The sequence below is a fragment of the Helicoverpa zea genome, chromosome 1, assembly GCF_022581195.2.
Source record: "Helicoverpa zea isolate HzStark_Cry1AcR chromosome 1, ilHelZeax1.1, whole genome shotgun sequence".
Classification (NCBI taxonomy): Eukaryota; Metazoa; Arthropoda; class Insecta; order Lepidoptera; family Noctuidae; genus Helicoverpa; species Helicoverpa zea.
The window spans coordinates 10,072,784-10,096,202 of record NC_061452.1 but is presented as its reverse complement, the minus strand read 5'-3'; the positions used below and the strand labels follow the sequence as shown (position 1 = coordinate 10,096,202).

Genomic DNA, 23,419 nt, shown 5'->3' with positions numbered 1-23,419 from the left:
TACATCATACAAATGAACAGGACTACATAATAGTTAATTTAGATTTACTGTGTTTTAAGTCGAATTAAGAACGTTTGTTTTATATTGGTGCTGAGTCGGCTGTCTTCGCAGGTACTCTTGATAATCAGCAGCGATAATATCATAGTGTCTGCGGCGTGCCACCTACACTGTAGAGCGCACATGATACTCACACTAACAGAAGTGGACGAAAACGCACTAGTGACGCATCGACTTCCGGCCAATGATTTTATTATGGGATCTACTGTTCCAGCCAAAACGTATATAACGTATTTTCCTTAGGCGATCTAATGAATTATCACAAACTCGTTACAACTTTCTTTGAACTTTTATTTTTGATGACACCGATCTCATTTCTGCGAAGGTCTGTTTTGAGAATTTGTTACGCAAATATGCTGATTGGCAAGGTTTAGAACATTCAAAGAAAACGTCAATACGACTGTACCTTGTGGTCATGGCAAAGATAGTTTCAGGCAAAATAGTTTAGTGCCTTCTATAGCCAACAAGGAAAAAGACTTTATTTCATCTAAATAAATGAAATAAAGGCCCTAATTTATATATTTCGCTGTTGGATTTTCCTTTTATGCAATTAAAATAAGGTGAATAATCTGTCCCTTAACTGATTATTCATACCAAATTGTTACTTTCTTTATACATTGATAATTATTTAAGAGAGCAATCAATCTATTGAGCGTTTTTGTTAATTTTATCAATACAAAAACCAACAGTACTTAGAAACATCCACATTGTTGCAGAAGCTAAATTTATTATGTTAATCGCATAATAAATGTGCTTAGTCGTTCATGTAGTATAGACGTGTGTCGGTGCGTACGCACTCACGCACGGCGCGCGGTGGCGCGGTGGCGGCGCGGGCGCAGGCTGGGCGCGGCGGCAACCGGACCAGTCGGCCTTGCCGTGCGGTGGCCTGCCTCTCGCTGCCAGAGGTTAACAACGTGTTTTTTCATCTAGCTTTAGAAAGTAAAGAGATAATACAACGTTCGCCTTATCTCAGAATATTGTGAACACAAAAATGATTTGTCATTCCTTCAAGCGCACCCACGCATTTTAAATTATAAAGATATGTTTTCGCCAAAATCTTGTGCCTCTCATCTCAATGTTATCACAGCCAGCGGGTCAATAATAAAATTACTTGAAGTTGGTCACTAATGAACTGGGCTTTTGTTGTTTTCGTCGATATTAATTAAGACATTTAAATAAGAGGAAATGCGTTATATTTTTGCGTGCAACAAGGATAGCAGCGTCGTGACCTGGCTTCGAATCGAGTTGAGTCAGTTAGGTTGGGGCCGCTATTGAGGCAGTATCCGGGTCGACGGCACAACACTTTATCACAGACTCCTCTTTTCCAAACGATTCCCAGAAATAGTGAGTAAGGTATACAGAGATATAAATGGTCAAAGCATAGATAATGAGATATTAAATAAACATCTTCCTTTACTGAGATAGGTAGGTACTAGCTGTCTTCGTAGTTTCGAAATAACCAATTTAATTAAACAATTAACTCTTAGAGGTAATAACGAACAGAAAACCCTCTATACTATACTCTTCGAACCGCTTAACTGGTGAAAGGAATATCAGACAACATTTAAGCGTTATCAAACTACGAAGAGAAAATAAATTTAGAAGCCATAATGAAGTTATTTCTAAAAGTCATAAAATATTTCGCAAAATTGCTCATAAAAGTCACTTTTAGAAACGTGTAAAGGGAATCTGTGTAGCAAACTACGTCAATCACGTCTTGTGCCGGTCCAGAATAGCTCAAAAAGAAGGATCATTATCTGTTCAACTCTCTGGGTGGGTTTTAAGATTGCAAATAAAATATGAGTGGACTCATGCATTATTTCCAGCATACACATAGAAGGGTAAGGACATAAGACCAGTCCATTAATACTGTCGCTGATTAAATGAATTAATTATATTTTCCTTGTAGTTAAATACCTAATTCTACCTAATGTTCGTAATGGAAGTCTCCGTAAAAACTGTCATCGAAAATTTTAGCAGTCCTTAGACTTATAGACACTAGCCAAAAGAAAGTGACATCATCCAGCCCAGCTCTAGTGAGAACTACTGTTTGTAACACAGTTTTAATTCATCAAGATTAATACGCAAATCATTAAAATGTGCGACACTTAAGAGTTAGATAAGTCGTCATCGAAAGTGAAACATAATGTCGGGACAATAATGTCGGGACACCTTTTCACACACGGTCAGTTAGCCCCATGGTAAGTTATTAATTAACTTGTGTTATGGGTGCTAACACAACTGATAAACTACATATAGCTACATAATATACAAGCTGTTGATTTGCATCCGTGCCATATTCAAGGAGGTAATTATGCTAATGATTCTCGACCCAAATCAATAAAAAAATTGGTACGTAATTTTTTATCTTTAATTTTTTTTCGGATTTCCGTAAATGACATCTAGCCTTATTTAAACTCTGCGCGTATGTTACTGGCGTTAAAACCGTGCTGCACCCTCACACAAACGCAAACACAAAGCATACGCAACGATCACTCATAAATTTCATTCATAAAATTGGATTACTTTGGAAATACCACGACATTACAATGACAAAAAAAGCAGTGCATATTAGTTATTTCCCATCTACTGTAATTCCAATCGATTATTTACGTATTGTATGTCCTCCTCCTGAACTATGGCACAAATGCAAATCAACACCTTGTATACATATTTATAAATACATATTGTAACACCCAGACCACGGCTAACAAGCATGCTCATCACACAAATGTCGACCGAGCCGGGAATCGAACCCGGGACCTCAGGTACGGCAGTCCGGCATGGTGACCATTGCGCCATCGAGGTCGTCAACATAAACATAATGTTCAGTAATCAACATGACACAATCAGTGACAGTACTCCCACACTCGCATATCAGTCATTTACAGTATGATACGTATAATCCACGATGCATGCACGAACTTACACCCACTGAGCTAAATTCACAACGCTCCTAAACTCAGCACAGCTACTAATAAGTCCCGAACGGCATTGTGCAGTTATTAAGTCGGACTGAGTCACTAGGAGTCATGTGGTGGAGAGCTGTACCCTATAATTAGACGTTAATCAGCGAAAAAGGCAGAACACGGAGCATGTGTCCGGCGCCAACGGAAGCCAGTCTGGCACGAATAATTCATTGTGCAGTACGCACATCCCCATTCATATGGCGAACGCTAGCCAGGTCGCGGATAGTGCGCCCATTCACTGGTGGACGCACAGGAAGCTCTAATGGTCGCGATCGACATTCGCTCGCTGCTGCTGCACCGGAACTGGATGTAGGCAGGAACTAAACAGTTAACACGGTGGACAGGACACCCTTTTTACATTAGCTCATGTTTATGCTAACGTAGAATACGAGACAACTAATGATAGGAGATGTTATTTTGGTACAGCTTTAAGGAGGTATGTATCCGCCATTATGGTTGTATTACCGTAACCGTGATATCTTATCTAACAAGTCCTTTTCTTAATGTATTTCTTTTGTTTGATCTCGTGACACATATGCAGCTAGATGTTTTCAAGATAACTATAATTGTAAAGGCAAGGCCCAGTCTAGAGTGCGTCGTTGCAGCTCCGAGGCTACTGTCCTGCAGCGTTCGGCGGTCGCCGGTCGCGGACTTTAGACCCGACCGTGTTTGTATCTGCATCCCGTTCACTCCCTCTAACCGGTGCAACGTCTCACTCTCGGCTCATCATTCCCGTCCATCATACCATCGTCGTATTACCTCATCAATCGGCCCGAGATGTGATTCGTATTACTGCATTTTTTGCTGTCGATAGCACATCGCCATGCCTTACCATAAAGTTATTATCATTATCGATGACCAACATTCCAAACAATGTTGAACGAGTAGCTCTTTTGATGAGTTTAGATTCATGCCATTTTAATAACAAGCCCTCAAATGATGCATACTAGAATCTCTACACGGGACGGAAATAAGCAATTCGAGTTTTTCAGTATTCTCAAAAGCAACTCCGAGACAAGAAACTAAATATAACAATCAACCAATTATAGCTAATAATTTGCAAATATCATCCCGGTCACACTATGCCGCTTTCGAGCGATGGCGACAGGACGAAAGACCATTTCCCACACGCAACCAGAGTTGAGCAAGTATATGGCGGCCGCCCGCCTCGAGGCAAGTAGCTTGTACCTGGCTACTAAATGACTTAGCGGTCCTTGAACCCTCCTGCGCCATAGCTACGTCATTGATGCCACAGGATAAAGTCAGCCAGCAGGTAGATGATTTCCATCCGCTGAGATTGTTCTACAATAATATTGTATCCATGATCACTATATTCTATTCAAACGAAATTTTGTACATGTCTCGCTAATGATTGCGGTATAACGACTAGCGGTCAAGAGATGATAATTTCCGTAAAGCTGTCCGATTAGATTTTCATGACCAGTTTTAATAAAGCTTTACAAGTTTTAAAACATCTGAGCAGGTACATTGAATATCATTTGGAGAAGGATTATCGTTTATTGGTATAACACAAAGCAGTGTTAAATTCAACTTTTATGGGTAAGGTCTATTTACCTATCTAGTTTTTGAAATGTTAAATGGAGGACAGCCGAACATTCGCAACAAAGCGCATACTTAAGTTGCGAAATGCCAAAGGAGAGAAGGGAACGCAGACATCTCGCCCCCGAGATGTAAAATGTCATACTAAGTACTGATTTACATAACACTCGTCCCAGTTTCGATTGTTTGACAAATCAAGGTCGTTATATGAAATTGCATTATTAGTGTGAATGAATGAACCTTGCCATAAACTAAGAACAGACATGTTGCTTTCAACTCGTATTCCGTTTAGAAAAAGTTTTATTTGTTAAATAATCTTCTAACCCTTCAACTGATGACATGGTAATACAATAATTAGAAGTTCCATATGCACCTGTCATATTTCAAGAAACCACACCGACAATATATCCTTCACCTGTCGAGCCTCGATAGTGAGGCTTTATTATGGTCTGAACTTCTCTATTATGGTCAATGATAAATCTTTGTGACACCCAGTAGAAAATTAGTTATTCTTACTCACTAAAGCAATTAAAATCTAGAAACTATATATCTCCAATCGAGTCTTCTTTAAGAGCGAACGAGCTAGTAACAGAGTTCTACCTACTTTAAAACCTGATATACGAAATTCTTGAACGGTTATACTTCGGCAATGCTGTCTGTTTAAATGTAGAACAGCATGGTCTACCGCAGAGAGCACTATCGATAGGCTATCGAAGATTACTGAATGATCGGCGCCGGTACCAAGAAACGCGGCGAGGCACTCAAAGGCCAGGGCGGAGCCGACAGAAAAAATCAATGCCTTTGTTACTAACAACTCAGGTGTACATAAAGAAAATAAAAAGAGATCAAGTTGAACTGACAGTGGCTAGTGACGATGCAAATAATATCGATAACATTTTTGAAAAATATATTTTAATATTTTTTTAAATTTTATCTGTAATTTTTTGTATCAAATGTAACTTTTCTTAAAGCAAATGGTTTTTAGTTGTTGTTCATTAGAAAAACATTGCTTAACTTAGAATTTAAAGTCCCACAGAAGATTTCTGATAGTAAGCTATTTTTAGTTTTTTAGTTTTGCAAATTTTGTGTTTTGAAAGTTAAAAACCAATACCGAACACGATAATTCAATAAAATAGATTTAATTTTTGAATTTCTTTAGAACACAAAATTATAGTAGCTGAAGCCTAAACAGTGTTCAGACAGGGTATTCCTTCATATATTAAAAATGAATTGCATTACCAAAACAGTAGAGTTAAAGATGAGAAATGATAAATTATAAAATACATCTTTCAACAGGTACCTATCGATATTGTGACGGGCTGCACTCTCAGGTACCATAAACAACTAAGCGTGTCCTGACAGGAAAGGCGATTACGAGGGGCGAAGGGGTGTCGGGGAGGGCTCGGAGCGATTCCGAGAAGTCGGATCGTACCGCAGCCTCCAAGGCTAGCTGCGGTAACATCACAGGACATGGGCTCGTTAACTCTCCGAGGTGAAAAACGGCGATCCACTCACTTTAAACAGATTAAATTAAATTTGAAATAAGATTTTCGAAGCTCGCGTTTCTTTGTACGCATTTGGTGTTTATATAATGTTTATTCATTTGATTTGTTTATTTACTATTAGATAGATTCTCTTTTGGTCATCTTTTCTATTTGAAAATAAAACATTATAGAAATTACTAATTTCGTGCCCCATTATGTTAGGATTAACCAGAAAATCAAAACTCCTATGTTGTTAACGTTAGATAACTATTCTACAAAGATCTTCATTTGTCACTTAGTGAATGAAACCAAAAATTACTAGTAGGTACCTATTTATTGTTACTTCTACTAAATGCTACCAGTCCAGCCTTATTCATCATCACTCGTGCACCTCGTGCACTCGTGCCAGATGACTTTACCTGTAACTGTTTTTAGGACATTACCAACAACACGTTTCTCAGTTTGTTATGAGTGTGTGGGTTTCCCCGCAACGTATTCCTTCGCAAACAAGTATTTTTTTTATAAATAATAATATTTTTTTTCATAATTTCTCCAAATGTAAAGAAGAAAACTGAAGATACATACATCAATCATCTCTACTTTGTTCATTGAATTGTCATTGTGATTTCGTTAATTTTAGGATTGTAGATACTTAAAGGCACTAGTGTCTCCATGTGACAAGGGCACCTTCGATAGCATATAAATCAATACAATTCCGTAACCTACATCGACACCACAAGAAAGTAGCAGTGTGAGGATATTCCGTGGCGTCGCAGTGCCGCGTTCGGCATGCCGAAATAACCGCGCGCGTACCGTGTTCAATGGACAGAGCGCGGGAGGCGCGGGGGCGACGTCGCGGCGCTCGCGCCTAAATTAGACGTAAACACGACGGTACGAGGCGCCGCCGCCGCGCCGCCGGCGTCGACGCTACTTAGCTCTGCGCAACACGCACCCATAATACCATCCAAGCACTGAAATTTCAACATACAATTTGGCATACGTCGGTTTTTATCCGTATCGGGACCGGTGCATAAAAATTGGATTAGCAAATTGATTTGGTCGTACCACAGATTCAGCTCTTCTAATTAGACTTCAGCTTCAGAATAATTTCACATGAAGCTAGTCGGTTTGAATCCTAGATGATATGCCTTACAATCTACTCCACACAACATCCACATAAAACAATCTGAGGAAGTGGGACTGGGTAGAATTACGCTTTAATTAGGTACTTAAAAAGTATCCATACTTAAAATTCTGGTAACTCGGGGAGTTTCAAAATATTACCTATGTCTTAGCTATATAATGTGGAAACTGGAAACGCGGTCTAAGCCGACCTTCATTATCTGGTAGACCTGTTTTGCGAGAGAGGAGACACAAAGAACCCAAACATAAAAGATGTTCACAATCGATGGATAAACTGTAAACTGATGTAAATATTTATAAAAAATATCTATAGAAGTTGGTATGGCAAGTGTGCTTTAGATTACAGATCTTTTAACTTGATAGGTACGTCATACAACACCTGACATGCGAAAATTTTATTTTAGGGCAGTGCCGATATACCAGGGGGTAATAACATCACAATCATAAATGTAATTTACATAACCCACCTCATAAACATTGCTATCGCCGGGGAAACGTTACGCGCATAACCAAATCTGTCCGATACACACGTATAACGAACTCGGCCTTGGCTAAAGTATTGCCATATGAAAACAATAACTCACGGTGCGGTATGAGTAAACTTATCAGTATTCAATAAAGGCGCATACAGTAGCAACGGCCAGTAACTGAGTCGTACCGCGCTGCGACATCGTATGAGTAATAGGAGGAGCACTACAGACCTGCTACAATGGGGATTGAAGACATTGACTCCTGCCATTAACTACTGAATCATCTCAAGCCCTCACACCCGAACGTGCTGCCGACCAACCACCGAATGTGTTGTGACTTGCGACACGTAGAAGCCATTGCATTGCATATAAATAACAACTAAATCGCTACCATATTTGTCTAAGAATTTTCTGAGAAAAGGGAAATATAGAAGTGTTTATTTTTCTTCTACTTTCAACTATCACACCATGATCGATGAAAACAAAAATATCAAAATCAGAAAGATGTCAATCGCAATGTCAGTTGGGAACATCTTTGGAAGGATCAGCAATATGATTGCCGAAAACCGCTAGTTTGTTTATAACACTGCGTTATGACTTATTATCAATGGCTATTAATCATCAATTTACTTGAAACCCTTCGTCCTTAACTTCCATGTTTTCCATGACATAATACCTACATACTTGGAAATCGGACAGTTAGGACCCCATAAGGAAATATCGCACTATATACTTACGTGCGTTAAATGATTCAATACGCAGTAGGACATAAAAGCTGTCCAAGTGTCTACAGATAACTTACCTACGTTAATAATAATAATTGTGCATATAACGTATGTATAGGTAAAATTATGTTTAATGTAACCTTTAATAACCTGTTCAATCAAATACCTGCTATTTTCCTATTATGGTCACTGATCACATCATAGATATATAAAAGATTGTGATAAAAAACATGCGTAATAAATGAGCTTCTAGTGCAGTTTCGTCAAATAGTAGAAGAACTCATCTGTCGCAATAGTGTTTATAGAAACACTATCATTTAACATTTTATTAATGTAGGTTCTGAACTAAAGTAACCAATTTTCTCAACTTCTTTTTCACCTATCATATTACAGCTTTAGGTAGGTACTGGGCTTCTGTTAGAGGAGTCGAACAGTCATGTTTGGTTTTTGTCTACATCATGACTGTATTCACATTTTGTGTAGACACTACAATAATATACAAATGTACATTAATTAAATCGCCATTAGCGAATTCTTTATAATGAAACGCTGACGTGACGGGTCGGGCCTTCTTGGGCATGACGTTGGCCCTAAGGCGCTTGTCAATATACACACTTGACCCCTTTTGATCCTACAATTAAGCATGGCGATACTCTCCGCTCTCTCACAATATAACAGAACAGAAGATACGATGAGCTAATGTTTGTTTAAAGCATCATTGTTCATTTACAACATCATGTAGGTAGTTTAATATTTAAGAATTTCAATCTTGTCTAAAATGTTGAGATATGTGCAAAATATGTACATAATTATCGTATGACTATCATTAGGTACGTGGTACCTTACCTGCCTGTCTTATTTCAAAGTTAGTGTTTAAATTATTATAATTAATAGGAATCTGTCTACAAAAACCAATAAGTTACCTACAGTTGCATTTTTTGTCGTTTGTATCTAGACAGATAAACATTCTTAATCGTAGAGATCACTTTAAAGTAAGATAGGTAAATATAACAACAGCTCATATATACTATTAGTGCAGTCATTGAAGCGAAAAATACGGTCTAACCTCCGAATTTTTTTACTGTGAACCGATTTGCATGAAATTTTGGTATTAGGTTCATCTTACCCTTAACTTCAAAAGTGAATATGATTTGAACTCCGCCACCCCCCCTGGGGGCGGTTGACACCCCTTCTTTGGGGTGAATATTTTTTTTGCAAAATAATCTCGGATATCGATAGAAGACCTAATTTTAAGCTAAAGTTGTCTTTAAAGTTTTAAAAAAAATCCAATACTTTTCAAGTTATTGGCAATTGAAAATTCCCAATTTTTCACGTTTTTCATCGGTTTTTTGCAAATATCTCCAAAAATATAGGTTTTATCGAAAATTTATAAAGAACAAAATTGTAGCAGGTAAAACAACGAACAATTTGTTTTTTTATAAAAGGTCCTAAGTGCAATATTAAGCTAGATATTAAAGATCAAAGCCGTTTTTTATTTTGTCTGAAATTTAATCGACGTAGTTTATGCCATCTATTATTTTAGTAAGTTGATCAATTTACCAGTTTTATTATTTTCCGGTGACATATATACACATTACAATAGTTGTGACTCTTTATTATACTGCCTACTTTCACATTGCTCCAAATATTGACACTCCGAAGTTTTCAGTTACTAAGTAGAAAAAAATATGACAAGTTTTTGGACCGTAACTCCTTCAATTTTCATGCTATCACAATTTATAAAAAACCACTGTAAAAGTAATTAAGAGAGCTACAACATCCATCATTGCAATATATAGTAAAGAACTTTTTTCTAAAACGGTGAAGGGTTAAAGTGCTTAAGAGAGCCTGTGATTGCGCTGCCACGCGCTCTTTAAACAATCATATCTCCGTCAATTTTTGTTCGACAGAAAAAACAAACAAACCAAATTGTTTGTCAGAAAAATACCTAATTTTTTTATCAGTACACTTTTATACGTATCTGTCGTAATTTTTGAGATATTATGAAAAACAAGTGAGTTTTTCTTTAATTTGAAATTTTGTTCTTTTCGTTAATCGTGACTTTTTTGAAAAATATCTCTCCTGAAGCAGCCAAACTGATACTATCTATCAAACTCTTCATAATAAAGTTAATCCTAGGCGGAATACGATTAATTTTAATTTTGGTGGAAATGGCACTTATGAAACCCATTGATTTAAAAGAAAAAATATAAGATGCTCCCCTTATTTGCAATACAGCTCACTTATTTTACGTGCAAAAGACTTTTAATAGTACTCATCTTAAAGCTTATTTCAAGCACTACAAAACCCATTTGTATTCGAATGCATAAAATGCATCTACTCGCCGCTACATGGCATTGACCACAACGATTAAATTTCAGACAAAATAAAAAACGGCTTTGATCTTTAATATCTAGCTTAATATTGCACTTAGGACCTTTTATAAAAAAACAAATTGTTCGTTGTTTTACCTGCTACAATTTTGTTCTTTATAAATTTTCGATAAAACCTATATTTTTGGAGATATTTGCAAAAAACCGATGAAAAACGTGAAAAAATTGCGAATTTTCAATTGCCAATAACTTGAAAAGTATTGGATTTTTTTTAAAACTTTAAAGACAACTTTAGCTTAAAATTAGGTCTTCTATCGATATCCGAGATTATTTTGCAAAAAAAATATTCACCCCAAAGAAGGGGTGTCAACCACCCCCAGGGGGGGTGGCGAAGTTCAAATCATATTCACTTTTGAAGTTAAGGGTAAGATGAACCTAATTCCAAAATTTCATGCAAATCGGTTCACAGTAAAAAAAATCGTAGCAATAATGCTTCAATGACTGCACTATATACTAACTTAGCGACCATACTTCTTTAGTATTAGTCGGGTAGGTTAATTAGGAAATATACCGGTGGTAAAAAATAATATTTTTCGTTCGTTTAAAAACTACCTAGTGACAAAAAATGTATATAAGAACCTAAATATATACAATATAAATGCAGCCATGATAAGCGCTGCTTACTTGCGCATCTGCGCAAATCCATTATCACTTTAATGTTTGTACCTGCATTATCAGCATCGGAAACAAAAATGCTTTGATAGGTCAAGACAGAACTTTCCACATACAGCCCGGTGGCCCGCCCGGTGTGGTCTCATGAATACTCTGTCTCATTAATCGTAACAAGCACCTTTGTTGACCATGGCAAGTATTATTGGAAGCACATTAATACCGATGACACAAGACGATGAGAGCCAACTGTGTCCACAAGGCTTGATAATGCAGCGCAACACGAACAAAGATCTGCCCTTGAGGGAATTACGGCGGTCGACAGCTAACCCACCGTATTAAATTTGTTGCTATTTTAATAGGATGCACTTAAGTAGAAAAACACTTAAGAATTTAAAACTTAAGGATAAAGTGAAAAAAATCGTCAAAATGACGTCATTCTGAGAACCAATTATTAATTTCGAGAATGCAACGGCGCAGGGTAATATTATTACCAATGTAAAAAGGTACGTCGTGAAACATTAGCAAATTCAAAAGGTTTGCTTTATCTGTCTATTATCTTCACGTGGTCTTTAAACTAGAAAGTGAAATAAGTTTATACAGCACATAATAACTTTAATTAGCTGTCGTGTTACCAGAATTTAGCACCAACACTGGATCGATTTCTCAAAACACTCCCGTTGAGCTCAGTTTCTGATCGGTGCCGATAAAGACGCTGTCTAGAGCCAACATCCAGTAATCAGAGCGTGGAAACTGAGTGAGTACCTTGTTGCTATTATGCTACAAGGAATAACCAGCTCTGTGATGCAATCTTAGGGTCGATATTGCTAAATAAACCTTTGCAAGCACGATAGTTAACGCTACCGACGTACACACATGTTAGTAACATTGTCACATAGCCATAGGTAAATATAACATGACTTGTAATACGTAAGATCATTACTTTGATGAAGTCGTTAATTTTAATTTCGAAGTAATTGTAAATTTACACAATATCCAACTTCTTCCTCATTCAAATGATGCTGATGTTTAACTAATTAGATATTCCTAGCTTACGCGACAGTGATAATATGATTTTAATACCTCTTAATCCCTACACCAGTCCTAGGTTGGCAAATTTAATTAAATAATATTTGCTTAAGTAGGTATCTGGGCATTTATGAATCATGTTAAAGCTACTAATTTGGAATAATGTGTTCGGAAACTAATTACCGTGAGTTCGCAAATAATAGCAATTTGTAAAACTAAGTTTTGTAATCCATCTATAAGAATAGATTTCACTATGTTAATCAATGCTAGTTTTAATGACAAGAGAAAGTATATTAACGGCAAATTATACTTTGTTCTAAAACTAAAATTGTATTCTCAAGCGAATGCCGTTACAGCTACCTGTCGCGTCGGTGGATCGGTGCGCGGGCGCAGCTCCGCCGGCGACCGCGACGCGGCGACGCAAGCGACGGCCGACTTCTTAGAAGGCGATAGTGAGCTGTATTTTAATGTTATCGCTGTGAATACACCAGTGCGATAAGTCCACTTGTTGCGCATGTGACTACTCCACCATACTCTTCTCGGAAACGATCGTGAAGCTTTATCTAATTACCTAGTTAGTTAATTTTACTGCATTGCAAATTTACGTCAGGTAAACATTTAGAATATTATCTATTGCGCGACACATAATAGATGTTATTAATTAATGACTATGTAGACGTTCCGTTCAGTAATAAACAGAATTAGATGATTTGTACAGCAGATAACGTTGCACGAAGAACTTTGAACATTAATTGCAATTAACAGATTTGAGGAAAACATATTGAAAACCCCTGAGTAGACTCATATTCGACGAAAACCTATTTTTATACAAACACGTCTCAATTAATTTAATTACCGAACGCCGAACCCGCTAGGCTTGTTTACGCGGACAACAACGGCCTTGCGAAAGACGTCTAAAAGGTTATTCCTTTCGCCATACCTACCTATACGTATACTTATGTATAATAAATACCTACATCGTAGGACTATTTTATCTTTTATGTGGATATGATTTATTTAGCGTTGGTAAATACCGATTGGTTTGCACTGTTTTAAGAGGTGTGTTAAGATTGGGTAACTAGTAACGGGATAAAAACCTTGTTAGCTGATAAGATATAACAGTTTCTTTATGATATTTATTAATGAGAATCATTTTAAAACAGTTCATAGTTATTATGTAATACTTTTATTTAAGCAAAAACTCACTGCCGTATGAATAATTAAGTAGCTGTTCCCGCGTTTCATTCGCATGGAAAATACTTTCTGTAACCTGATAAAATGTAATCTAGGCATGGTCACACGGGCAAATCAGCTTCCCGACGGTGAAACCATTTTTTTAAATTATTTCGGTAATTTCAAAAGAAACAAACAAAACACCCCATACATAATATTTCTTTAGATAATAATAATTGGGTTTTGATTACAATCGGATTAGGTATTTATCTAATTCTTAGTGTGATGATATTATATTACTCCAAGCGCCCTAATATAAACTAACAAGAAGATTAACTTCTGTAGGACCTAATGAAAGCAGTTGAATGAACTTTGAATGTATTTTTTCGTTACTACGATTTCGTTCTTTGTATTCAGTGCAAGGAGTTTCTCTTATTAAGCATTCAAAGGACGACATTTAAAAGGAAATATTGGTCGAAGACTTCAATTTTCCTGTTGGGTACCTGTGTACCTGTACTTGAGTGCCTGCGTAACGTAATGACGACTTCTTATTACAGTAAAGATTAAAATTCGAATACTTCTACAAAGAATCTGAATAATCGGGGGTATGAAAGGTTTGATGCACTGTGGGAAATATTAATCATTCTTCAAAAATTAATATCGTGATACAACAAACGTGATAGGCATCAGGAGTAGAAATAATCGTTGCGACCCTAACAGGTAAGACGTTCAGGTCAAAAGTCATGAGGAAGGTGTGACGCGGTGAAGCTACTGGGCCTGATAGCGCCGCGTTGGGCGTTAGCCAAGGCAATTTGCATCGCTACCCGTTTCGGAACATCGCCAAGTCTAGCCGAACAAAACCACAGAGAATTACCCTCCATTCCAATAATAATTAAAGCAAACATTTCGCAGTCGAGACGCACGTCGACGGACGTTATGGAGCTTATAAAGCATCGGCCCCAGCTCGCAATTAAGAAACGACGCGCACGTCTATTTACCGACACGGAAGAGACGCACCGCTTGCAATGGTCCATCGCGGTATGCTCCTGCAGCGACGGCGAGAGCAGAGCCAAGCGCCCGCCCGTCTAAATTAATACCTTTGATATTCGAAATATCAATATTTTAAGGGAGCTTATGAAGTGCGTCGTTGAACATGTAACATGCAGGCCTTCCGCGTTGGCAGTCCTAACGCGCTCTAACGAACCGAGTTAAACGGAATACATATAAATCTTCTGAAGCATTTATTTCCTTAGCAACAGTGTAAGAAAATATCCATATTTCGACAAAATATCATGGAAAATCAATTTAACTGTTATGTTAATGAATATGTACAAAATCACAAAATTATTAAATGATCGACTATTTTTTCGCACGTTTACCTAGCTTTTTTATACTAACTACAGATATTTTAACGCGTTATTATGACAAAATGGAACATTAAATTATATTTACTTAGTTCAGAGCGTGTAGTACAACAGGTAGTGTTTATTTATGAGGTGGCAAAAGCTTTGATGTCGTGTTGGCTAACTTCCACACACCGCGAAGTGACTAACGCCGAGTAGCGTCGTAGAAACCTCGGAGTAACTGCCTAAATAGTGACATCGCGCGAATATATACTGAAGCCTAGAACTAAATAGTAATTTAGCTATATTAGCTATTAATAACGCAGCTATGCTGTCGGTATCAACTGAATATAAGTACTAAACTAAAGGCTTTACTCAAAATGACCCTTATCGTAGCATTCAGTCAAAGAGGTGATATTAATTTATTAATAACGAGGTTGTAATAATGAGGTTGTTGTGTTAACATGTAGGAAAAATTAAAAGCCAGACAAGGAAAATGTTGATAAAAATTACCTTATGAAGGTAACAAGGCTCCTATGCTATTTGGCAATAAAAATAATATCTACACCTATAATAGTCTGACACTTGTAAAGCATCCGTTTAGTATGAGGATAAATTAAGCAGAAATAAAATACTTATCACAGTTATCACAAAAAGATGAAAAGGTTAACTAGGTATTTGAGTTTTATTAATTTAAACTTTTTTAATTCGACGGTCAGGTTTTAATAACTTGTATCAATAATCAAATACTTAATGTAGTTTATAAGATTAGAAAGATTCAGTTATTATTGGGGTGTGAAAACAAAAAAAGTATCGGGAAATAACAGGAATAAATTGAAAAAAAAAAAAAAATTGGCACTGATAACGTGTTAAATGACCAATAGATTTTAGAATATGAATGATCTATCCTATACCTACCCACCCGCTACGCCGTTTGTGCAATTGAAAATGTAACTTGACAAATAATTGCACTGGCGCCAGACTACCGATAGCCATTATAGATTATCGATATACAATTATTTTGAATCACTCAAACAACTTCAAACGTAAGCTTGGCTCCATATTACTGGCGCACGGAGCGTGTGCGATAGCAAATTATGAGTTTACGTCGAATCCTTCTTGAAACCCGTGCGAAAACATAACTTCAATGTATTGTTGCAAATGCTACATCAACGTTCCCGATTTTTTAATACAACATCACTCTATGATTCCTAATTTATTATTCCTAATATATAAATCAGTAAAGGTAGGTACAATAATAAATTGTTATTATGAGGCGCGACAATTGTACGAACATATAGGTACTCGATTTTTTTCCGTGAACATATTTTAGATATTTTTTCAAAAGTTTCTTAATCATTGTCTTGTATCACATATTACAACTACTTAAAATGCAAATACTAAAAAGCTTTTATCCGTTTATTAACAAACAGTCATAGAAAGTGCAGATAAGAAAAACAGAAATTGTGTCAAATTAACAAAATAAAGTAAGTGTTCTGTGGTATTAATGACCGCCTGAAAACCGTATTATTTAGAGGTACCTACCTACTTTGATGCTTACTACAGGGATCCCAATCGCAACCAGAGATCTAATTAGGCAATCAACCTTTTGTATGTTGGTTAGCCTTTCTTATGATTTTCCCTTCAGGTGGTAACAAGTATTTCTCGCACAATATGTAAGTGCTTTGGTCTTACTAGTATTTATTTTGAACAGCTTCTTGAAACAATTTAAACTTTCTTCTAGTACTTAACTCATTTGGCAGTCAAGAAGTAGGCTGTCTAGCCCTGTTCAGATGCTGTTTTGTGATCTTTTACAAATTTTATATGGAATAGCTTCTCATGGACACAAGATGGTCAAGTATCTGTTTAATAAACCAACAAATCAAGTGTAAGGTACGAGAACACTCCAATATCACTCCAATCACTCCAATATTATTAACTGCTGTTAGTGGATTGAGTTGGTAAGTACAGTGTAGGGTTGCTTCCAAACATTTAATTCTGTCTGATTATTATCCATTTTTATGTAGGTAATAGAGAACTACCAAAGTCGTAATAACGCATGGCAACATGCATTATTATAAGCAATCACGAATTACATAGGTACTTATAGGTGAGACACTATGCTCTTCATGTATCTAACCTATTACCTGTATTGTTAACTATATAATATTTGACAGGGATATAAAGAGGGATATGTAGAGAAGAATAATTAGACACAGGCTTTGCCTGCATCTATTTCTTCATAAACATATGCCTAGCCTTTCGCCAAAGTATGTTGAGATTGGTTTTGTCTTGAGTGGCTCCAGATTAGTACCAGTGTATTACATGGAGCGACCGCCTATCTTCCTGTATCAGGGCCGCGGTAACTATTTCGAACAATCCCGCAGCCCCGGCAAGCTTTGGCCCTGGGCGACAGCCTATCTGACCTCCACATCCCAGTCTGTTATCCAGGCAACCCTTAGCAAAACTGTTTAACAGACTTTCTGGCTGACCCGTAACGACTGCCAAAGAAGTTCAAGTGACAGTCGGAACTCATCAATTTAACATGCCTTCCATAGTATGGAATCCATGTGAAGATAGTAACCCATCCACAGACCGACCGAGCCAAGCGTTGCTTAACCTTATCATCGATCGACTTTCAACTCCATGCCTTACAAATGAAAGAGTTGAACATAAACAGGGGATGTCCGTAAGTAGATTTACTCAGTCTTGAAATCTTACAGTAAATTAAACTTAAGAAGTTTAATTTGGACGGTTGATAATAATGATTCACGGGATTTATAATACGAAGGTGTACATTATAATCATTAAATTGGCCTTATCATACTTTATCACATCGGTACTGACGGCAGGTATATCGCGATAAGATAGCAAATGACGACAATGTGTTGTCAGTAAGAGTTCACGCTTTGAACTACTTTACTTTCTTAGTTTTATCTAGCGTTGGGAGGATTTACGCACTCAAAAAAAATAAAAGTAGTATGTATGTATGTCTTAACATTTATCATAATTAAGGTACCCTGAAAAAAAAAAAAGTGATTTCGTTTAGATATCGGCGACTTAGCGTCTGACATGACACGAAACTGTTTAGGTTCCGTTTCCTTAGATATCGATTGATCGACAAATGATATTGTTACGAACAATGCTTCCCCATTTTGACCTAACGCGTGTAAGAACTGAAACCATACAAGTTCCAATACAAAGCTTTGTCCTATAAGCAAGTCATGGGTTACAGTAAACACCTCTAGTGCATCAACTTAACTATTCTTCGCTTTTTTTGTATCTATTTTTGTAAATACTTGAATATTTATGATGACGTACATTATATTCATGTTATAACTATCAATAATTAGCCAAACTATTGAATTACCTAGTGATACGGTTCTGGGCTCATTACCACTGCCTAGTGAATTAATATTTACAAAGATTGACCAGCATTCATAAACAGGTCAATATTGAGTAGTTGATAGATACTGTAGAATCTACAGTGTAGATTAATTAAACGTATATAAATTAAAACTAAAACTTACGGCTAAGGTTAAGTATTTAGATGGAACTTACTTTAAATAATATATTTGTCCTTCTGGCGTACGAGCTTGTTCCCAACCAGGCGGGAGAGGACCAAGATCGTCAGGGATATGTGTTCCGACGTCATAGGATCTCTGTTTTGTGTGCTGATGGTGTAGCGGTGGTTGCTGATTTTGTTGTCCAGCGGCGTAAGTTTGTTGCAAGCTTGCGGGTGACGAATGTGCTCGAGAGTGCGACACCGGTGAGGCGCCAGTCGCGGACGACGATCCGAACGCCGAGTCAGCCGAGTTTTCTCGCGAGTGAGACACAGATGGCGACTTGGAACCGGTTGACGGCGGGTTAAAGAACGACTTTGGAAGCTGTCGCATTCGGAGAGGCACCTGTAGCGGTCGTTTCGAGTCCGGCTTAAGCACTGTGTCGAACAATGACTGTAGAACCGAGTCAGAATCCTGGTCCACGCGGAGGACCAGGTTCGATTTCTGTTCAGCGTCCGAGTTGAGAGCCATGGTTTACGTCGGAACGAAGAAATCTCGAAACCGACCTGGCCCACCGCTGTGACACAACACTAGCACGCGACGGGCTGGCGCGACGCCACCCGACGTTCTTGCAATATAGCGTTCGCTACGCGACTGACGCGCGCCCCGCCCGCACCGCCAAGTCTCCCTGCCCACGCGCACCCGCCGCACCACCCGCGCTGCGCATAGTATGTATGGTGCACGGACCGGTCTTCGCTTCGAGAATGATGCCCCTCACCCCGCTCACCCACTATCTCCTTGGTTAACCATAAAATAATATATTAGACACCTATAACTATTATTGTGGCGGAAGCTCGCAAATAGGCCTAATCATTACTTAAAAACAGTAAAACTAAAACTTTATGTTAATCAACAAAAGACTGTCTGAATGTTGATCATGGAAAACTTATCCTACCTGATGGATAAAACAGAAATATTATACCTAGATCTGTATGTACTTCGCAATTACTACTTTTTAATCATGTAAAAATGTAAGCTAATGTAGGTAACGTAGAAAAAAAAAGTAATAATATGTAAATACCTGCCATCTATGACCAAAACAATATTTATCTTAGAAAACTATATAGGGTGTGAACTTCTACAGGGCATTAACTCGGAAGATATGCATGTGTAGGTAACGTACCTGCATGCAAAGTTTACTCAGCTCAGTCTAACCAGGTCAATTAAATTTAAAAATCTAGACCACCTAGATAATTCCCTGAATATTAAAATTTCCTCGTGAAAATTGAAAAGTTTGAAATCATAATGTAGGTAATATGTTTGTAGGTACCTAATGTTTGTGTTTGTGGGTAGACTATCTTTATCAAAAAGCTACTCAAATATTACTATACTAAATATTGTTTCATGACTGTAAACATTTTTTGTGTATGTGAATCTTGAAAAGCAAAATTATGTAACAATTGAGTAGAGGTTAAGTTGTAAATTGTTGTAATTTAGTTGCACTTGCATTGCATTATTTAACAGATTATTCATTCAATACTACATTAACACCATCTACATCTACTCATATACCTCAGAAACAGGATTAGGCTTTCTGAAGGCAATGCACCTTCTTAGTTTGACTGCAACGGCTTAGATGGCGCCACAAACACCAGCCGTTTGATCGGTAAGTAGGTACACTTTTGGCACTCAAGTAAAGTCAATCTAAAAAGTCGAAGAACCTATCGGAAGAGTCCTATTAAGTAATATCACAGTAGGTATTAGTTTGTACTGATACATCATCAAGTAATTGGACTCTGGATAGATAGCTCCCTATGTAGAATAGAAATAATTGGGTAGGTAAAGTATGTATAGTAAGTAAAGTCACACACAGTCTTCAACTGACTGATAGGTATTTTACAAAGGAAATTGCTATATCTACAGCAAATCTAACAGGAGCCACGAACCGACAGAGGTTCAATCTCTGAGAATATTATTAAGTATATCGTTTAGATAAATGATAAAAACGGAAACCTTAATGTTACATTTTGAAATCACAGATAGAACATCCGTCTTTCAGCCGCATTACAACAGGTTCGACTCGATGCGAGTTTGCGCATTAGGTACCTACTCGCACTGCACTAAGTAAGTATACCTTTTTGGAAAAATATCAATAGCGATGAAGTATACGAAGCTCAACAGTATCGCTATCTTCGAACGCGCATGCGTCGTTGTAGGATGGATGGTGAAAAGTCTAGCAAAATCATTACGGTGCATAACATTCAGAATAGAAACAGTGCCATAATAATAATTATGCCCTTAAAAATTTAAACATGACGCAAACAATTGACGACAACTTTGAACGTTGCTGCCGGCTCTGTGCCGAAGAACAAGATGTTACTATAATGATATTCAGTAAAGAAGCCGAAGCAATGCTTCTACAAAACAAACTCAACAAATATTTATTAATTGAGGTAATGTAAATATTTATTTACTTGCTATACATAATTGCTTATGTACCCCCCTACCTATGTGGAACTTAGTAATGCGTAGGCATATGATAAATGATTGTTTACAACAACAAATCCGTTTTACAGGTGGATGAAGACGACAAGTTGCCCAAAAACATTTGTATTAAGTGCTGCACAAAATTACAATCAGTTTGTGATTTTATTGATACAGCGCGGAAGGCTCAGGAAGTGCTTCTACAACGTAGTTTTGTGATAGATCGGATCATAACAGAAAAATGCATGATATCTTTAGCAACAGATGAAAAGTTTGAATCGGAAGAAAGTGTCGATAATGATAAATTTACTGAAATGGAAGTGAGTGTTGATCCAATGATGGTTCTGCAAAACTCTGCATCAACTTTCTCACCCAATTATGAGCAAAGCCCCTCAGTGGAAGACGTAACCTATCTACATGGATTGGATACAGAAAATGTCACTATAAAATTAATCAAAAAGGGGGGTTCGCATTCCGATTCAGAAGATGAAAAGGAAAAGGACAGCAATCAACCAACTTCTAATGAGAGTGGTGATGATGATGAAAAATTTGTAAAGCCCTTCCAATGCACATCATGTGACCGTAGCTTCTGCACAGACTTGGCTTTAAAAAATCATGTCTGGATTCACATTCCTGAAAACAAAGATGAGAGACACTATAATTGCCACACATGTTCAGAGGGCTTTTTTTATAAGTATGATTTAATCTCACATTTGAAGAAGCATCGAACAAATGGTGTATGTCAGCTCTGTGGAAGAATGTAAGCATTTCTTATATCAAATTAGATATGAAGACTACTAAGACGAGTAAATTTAATAGCCAATTTTAAATATTTACAGGTTCAGATCAGAAAGAACTTATGTTGCTCACATGTCAGTACATTTACCATCAAGCAAGTCATATACTTGCAAGATATGTGGGCGCTCATACAACACATGGGGAGGCCTGAAAACGCATAGTGTCACTCATAGTAGCGACAGACCTTACTCATGTGAAATTTGTATGAAGACTTTCAAAAGAAACCAGGATTTAAAAGTAAGTTAAAGACTTCAAACTTAAATATATTACTTTTAAAAGTGGTCTCTCTCTTCAAGTTGCTATTTTGCCTTCATGTAATAGGTTACTTAGTCTATAGTTCAACTATATACACTGTTGGGAATCAGCACTTTCCCCAAGTAGCATTAAGCTATATTTTATTTCAGCTCAAATAGAAGTTGCCCGGGAACTCTTGTGAAACTGCTAAACAGCTGTGTTTTCCTGGTACTCTAAGTAGTTGCCTATGGCAACAGGTGGAACAATGTGGCAATGTACTAGTGTACAGACACAATATACATTTTAGTAATTGTCTATAACAAATTAAGTTGTTGTTGTTGTTTCAGTTCCATGTAAACCAGCACACGGGAGCGAAACCGTACAAATGTCCATTCTGTGACAAATGCTTTGCAAGTTCAGGAAATTGTTACTCTCACAGAAATAGGATGCATCCTGGGGAGAAACATGAAGGGAGCACTAAGAGAATAGTGCCTGCAGCTGCTGGAATGCCTGCACTTCGCCCGATTGCTCCAAAACCTGACCCCCTTGAGGAACCTACGGATAGCAATCTCACTATTGTAAATGGTGTTAAAAAATATAAATGCCACTTGTGTGATCATAGTTTTGTGAAGAAAGAAAATTTCAATGTAAGTTTTTGGAACTGCCATTAGATATTACATTCAATTAAACAAACAGCGCTTAGTTAAGCAAGCAGTGAGAGTAACTAAAAAATTAATTATGATTTAATATTTTTTCTTTCTAGTACCACATGTACCAACACACGGGAGAAAAACCTTTCAAATGTACGTTTTGTTCGGAAAAATTCGTGACCAGAAGAGGATTACTCATCCATCATGATAATAAACATCACGGCAAGAATCGTCCACTGGGTGTCAATATAAAAACTGTATTTATCGACGTTCAATAATATTGACTTAAAAGATTTTGAGCATTTTCAATGTATATTTTTATTTATTTTTTCCTTTTGATATAGTCAGGTATTGTACTTACTTAATTACATATCTAAAACACGGTAAAAAAAAAATCTTTAAAATAATGTGATATGATACGGATAGGTGTTTTATTAAAAACAAAACTTCACTTTACAAATCTGAATTTAAATTCAACAATCAAAATTATTGACACTTGATATTATTTTTTCTCTTTCTCTATCTGTCATCTGACATTTTCAGGCAAAGACATTATGCTGCTGACGGCCAGCCGACTACTTGACCTTCAGTTTTAACTACGCAGCGCAGTTAAATATGTCTAGGCAAAACTGAGAACTGTGATCTTACAATGATTTAAATAATCATACATAAAACTGGTTAAAACTGAAGGGCATGTAATGTCATCCTTTTTCCGGTCAGTTTTCTTTACCTTCTTTATTGAAATCATCGGTTTCATTCAGTTCGCGTTCTTAGCATCGAGCTTAGAATTAGTCA

At 37.1% G+C, this 23,419-nt stretch overlaps 2 protein-coding genes across 6 annotated transcripts in view; one reads left to right on the top strand and one right to left on the bottom strand.

The window, feature by feature from the left end:
* The window catches only part of LOC124630553 (transcriptional coactivator YAP1), a 33,343-nt gene extending 14,202 nt beyond the window's left edge, over positions 1 to 19,141 (bottom strand). For 3 of the 5 annotated variants that reach the window (XM_047164547.1, XM_047164606.1, XM_047164743.1), the window contains exon 1: positions 18,517 to 19,141. In XM_047164547.1, the coding sequence (XP_047020503.1) occupies positions 18,517 to 18,989 (473 nt within the window). In that variant the 5' untranslated portion in view covers positions 18,990 to 19,141. The remainder of the gene's footprint in view (positions 1 to 18,516) is intronic. The other 2 variants (XM_047164669.1, XM_047164821.1) reach the window with 1 other exon arrangement.
* A 903-nt stretch (positions 19,142 to 20,044) lies between these two features.
* Positions 20,045 to 22,918, top strand: LOC124634974 (zinc finger protein 572-like). The gene is made up of 5 exons (XM_047170684.1): positions 20,045 to 20,911; positions 21,035 to 21,702; positions 21,782 to 21,977; positions 22,322 to 22,621; positions 22,738 to 22,918. The coding sequence occupies exons 1-5, from the start codon at positions 20,771 to 20,773 to the stop codon at positions 22,900 to 22,902; spliced, it is 1,470 nt and encodes a 489-aa protein (XP_047026640.1). The 5' UTR covers positions 20,045 to 20,770; the 3' UTR covers positions 22,903 to 22,918.
* The last annotated feature ends 501 nt before the right edge of the window (positions 22,919 to 23,419 follow it).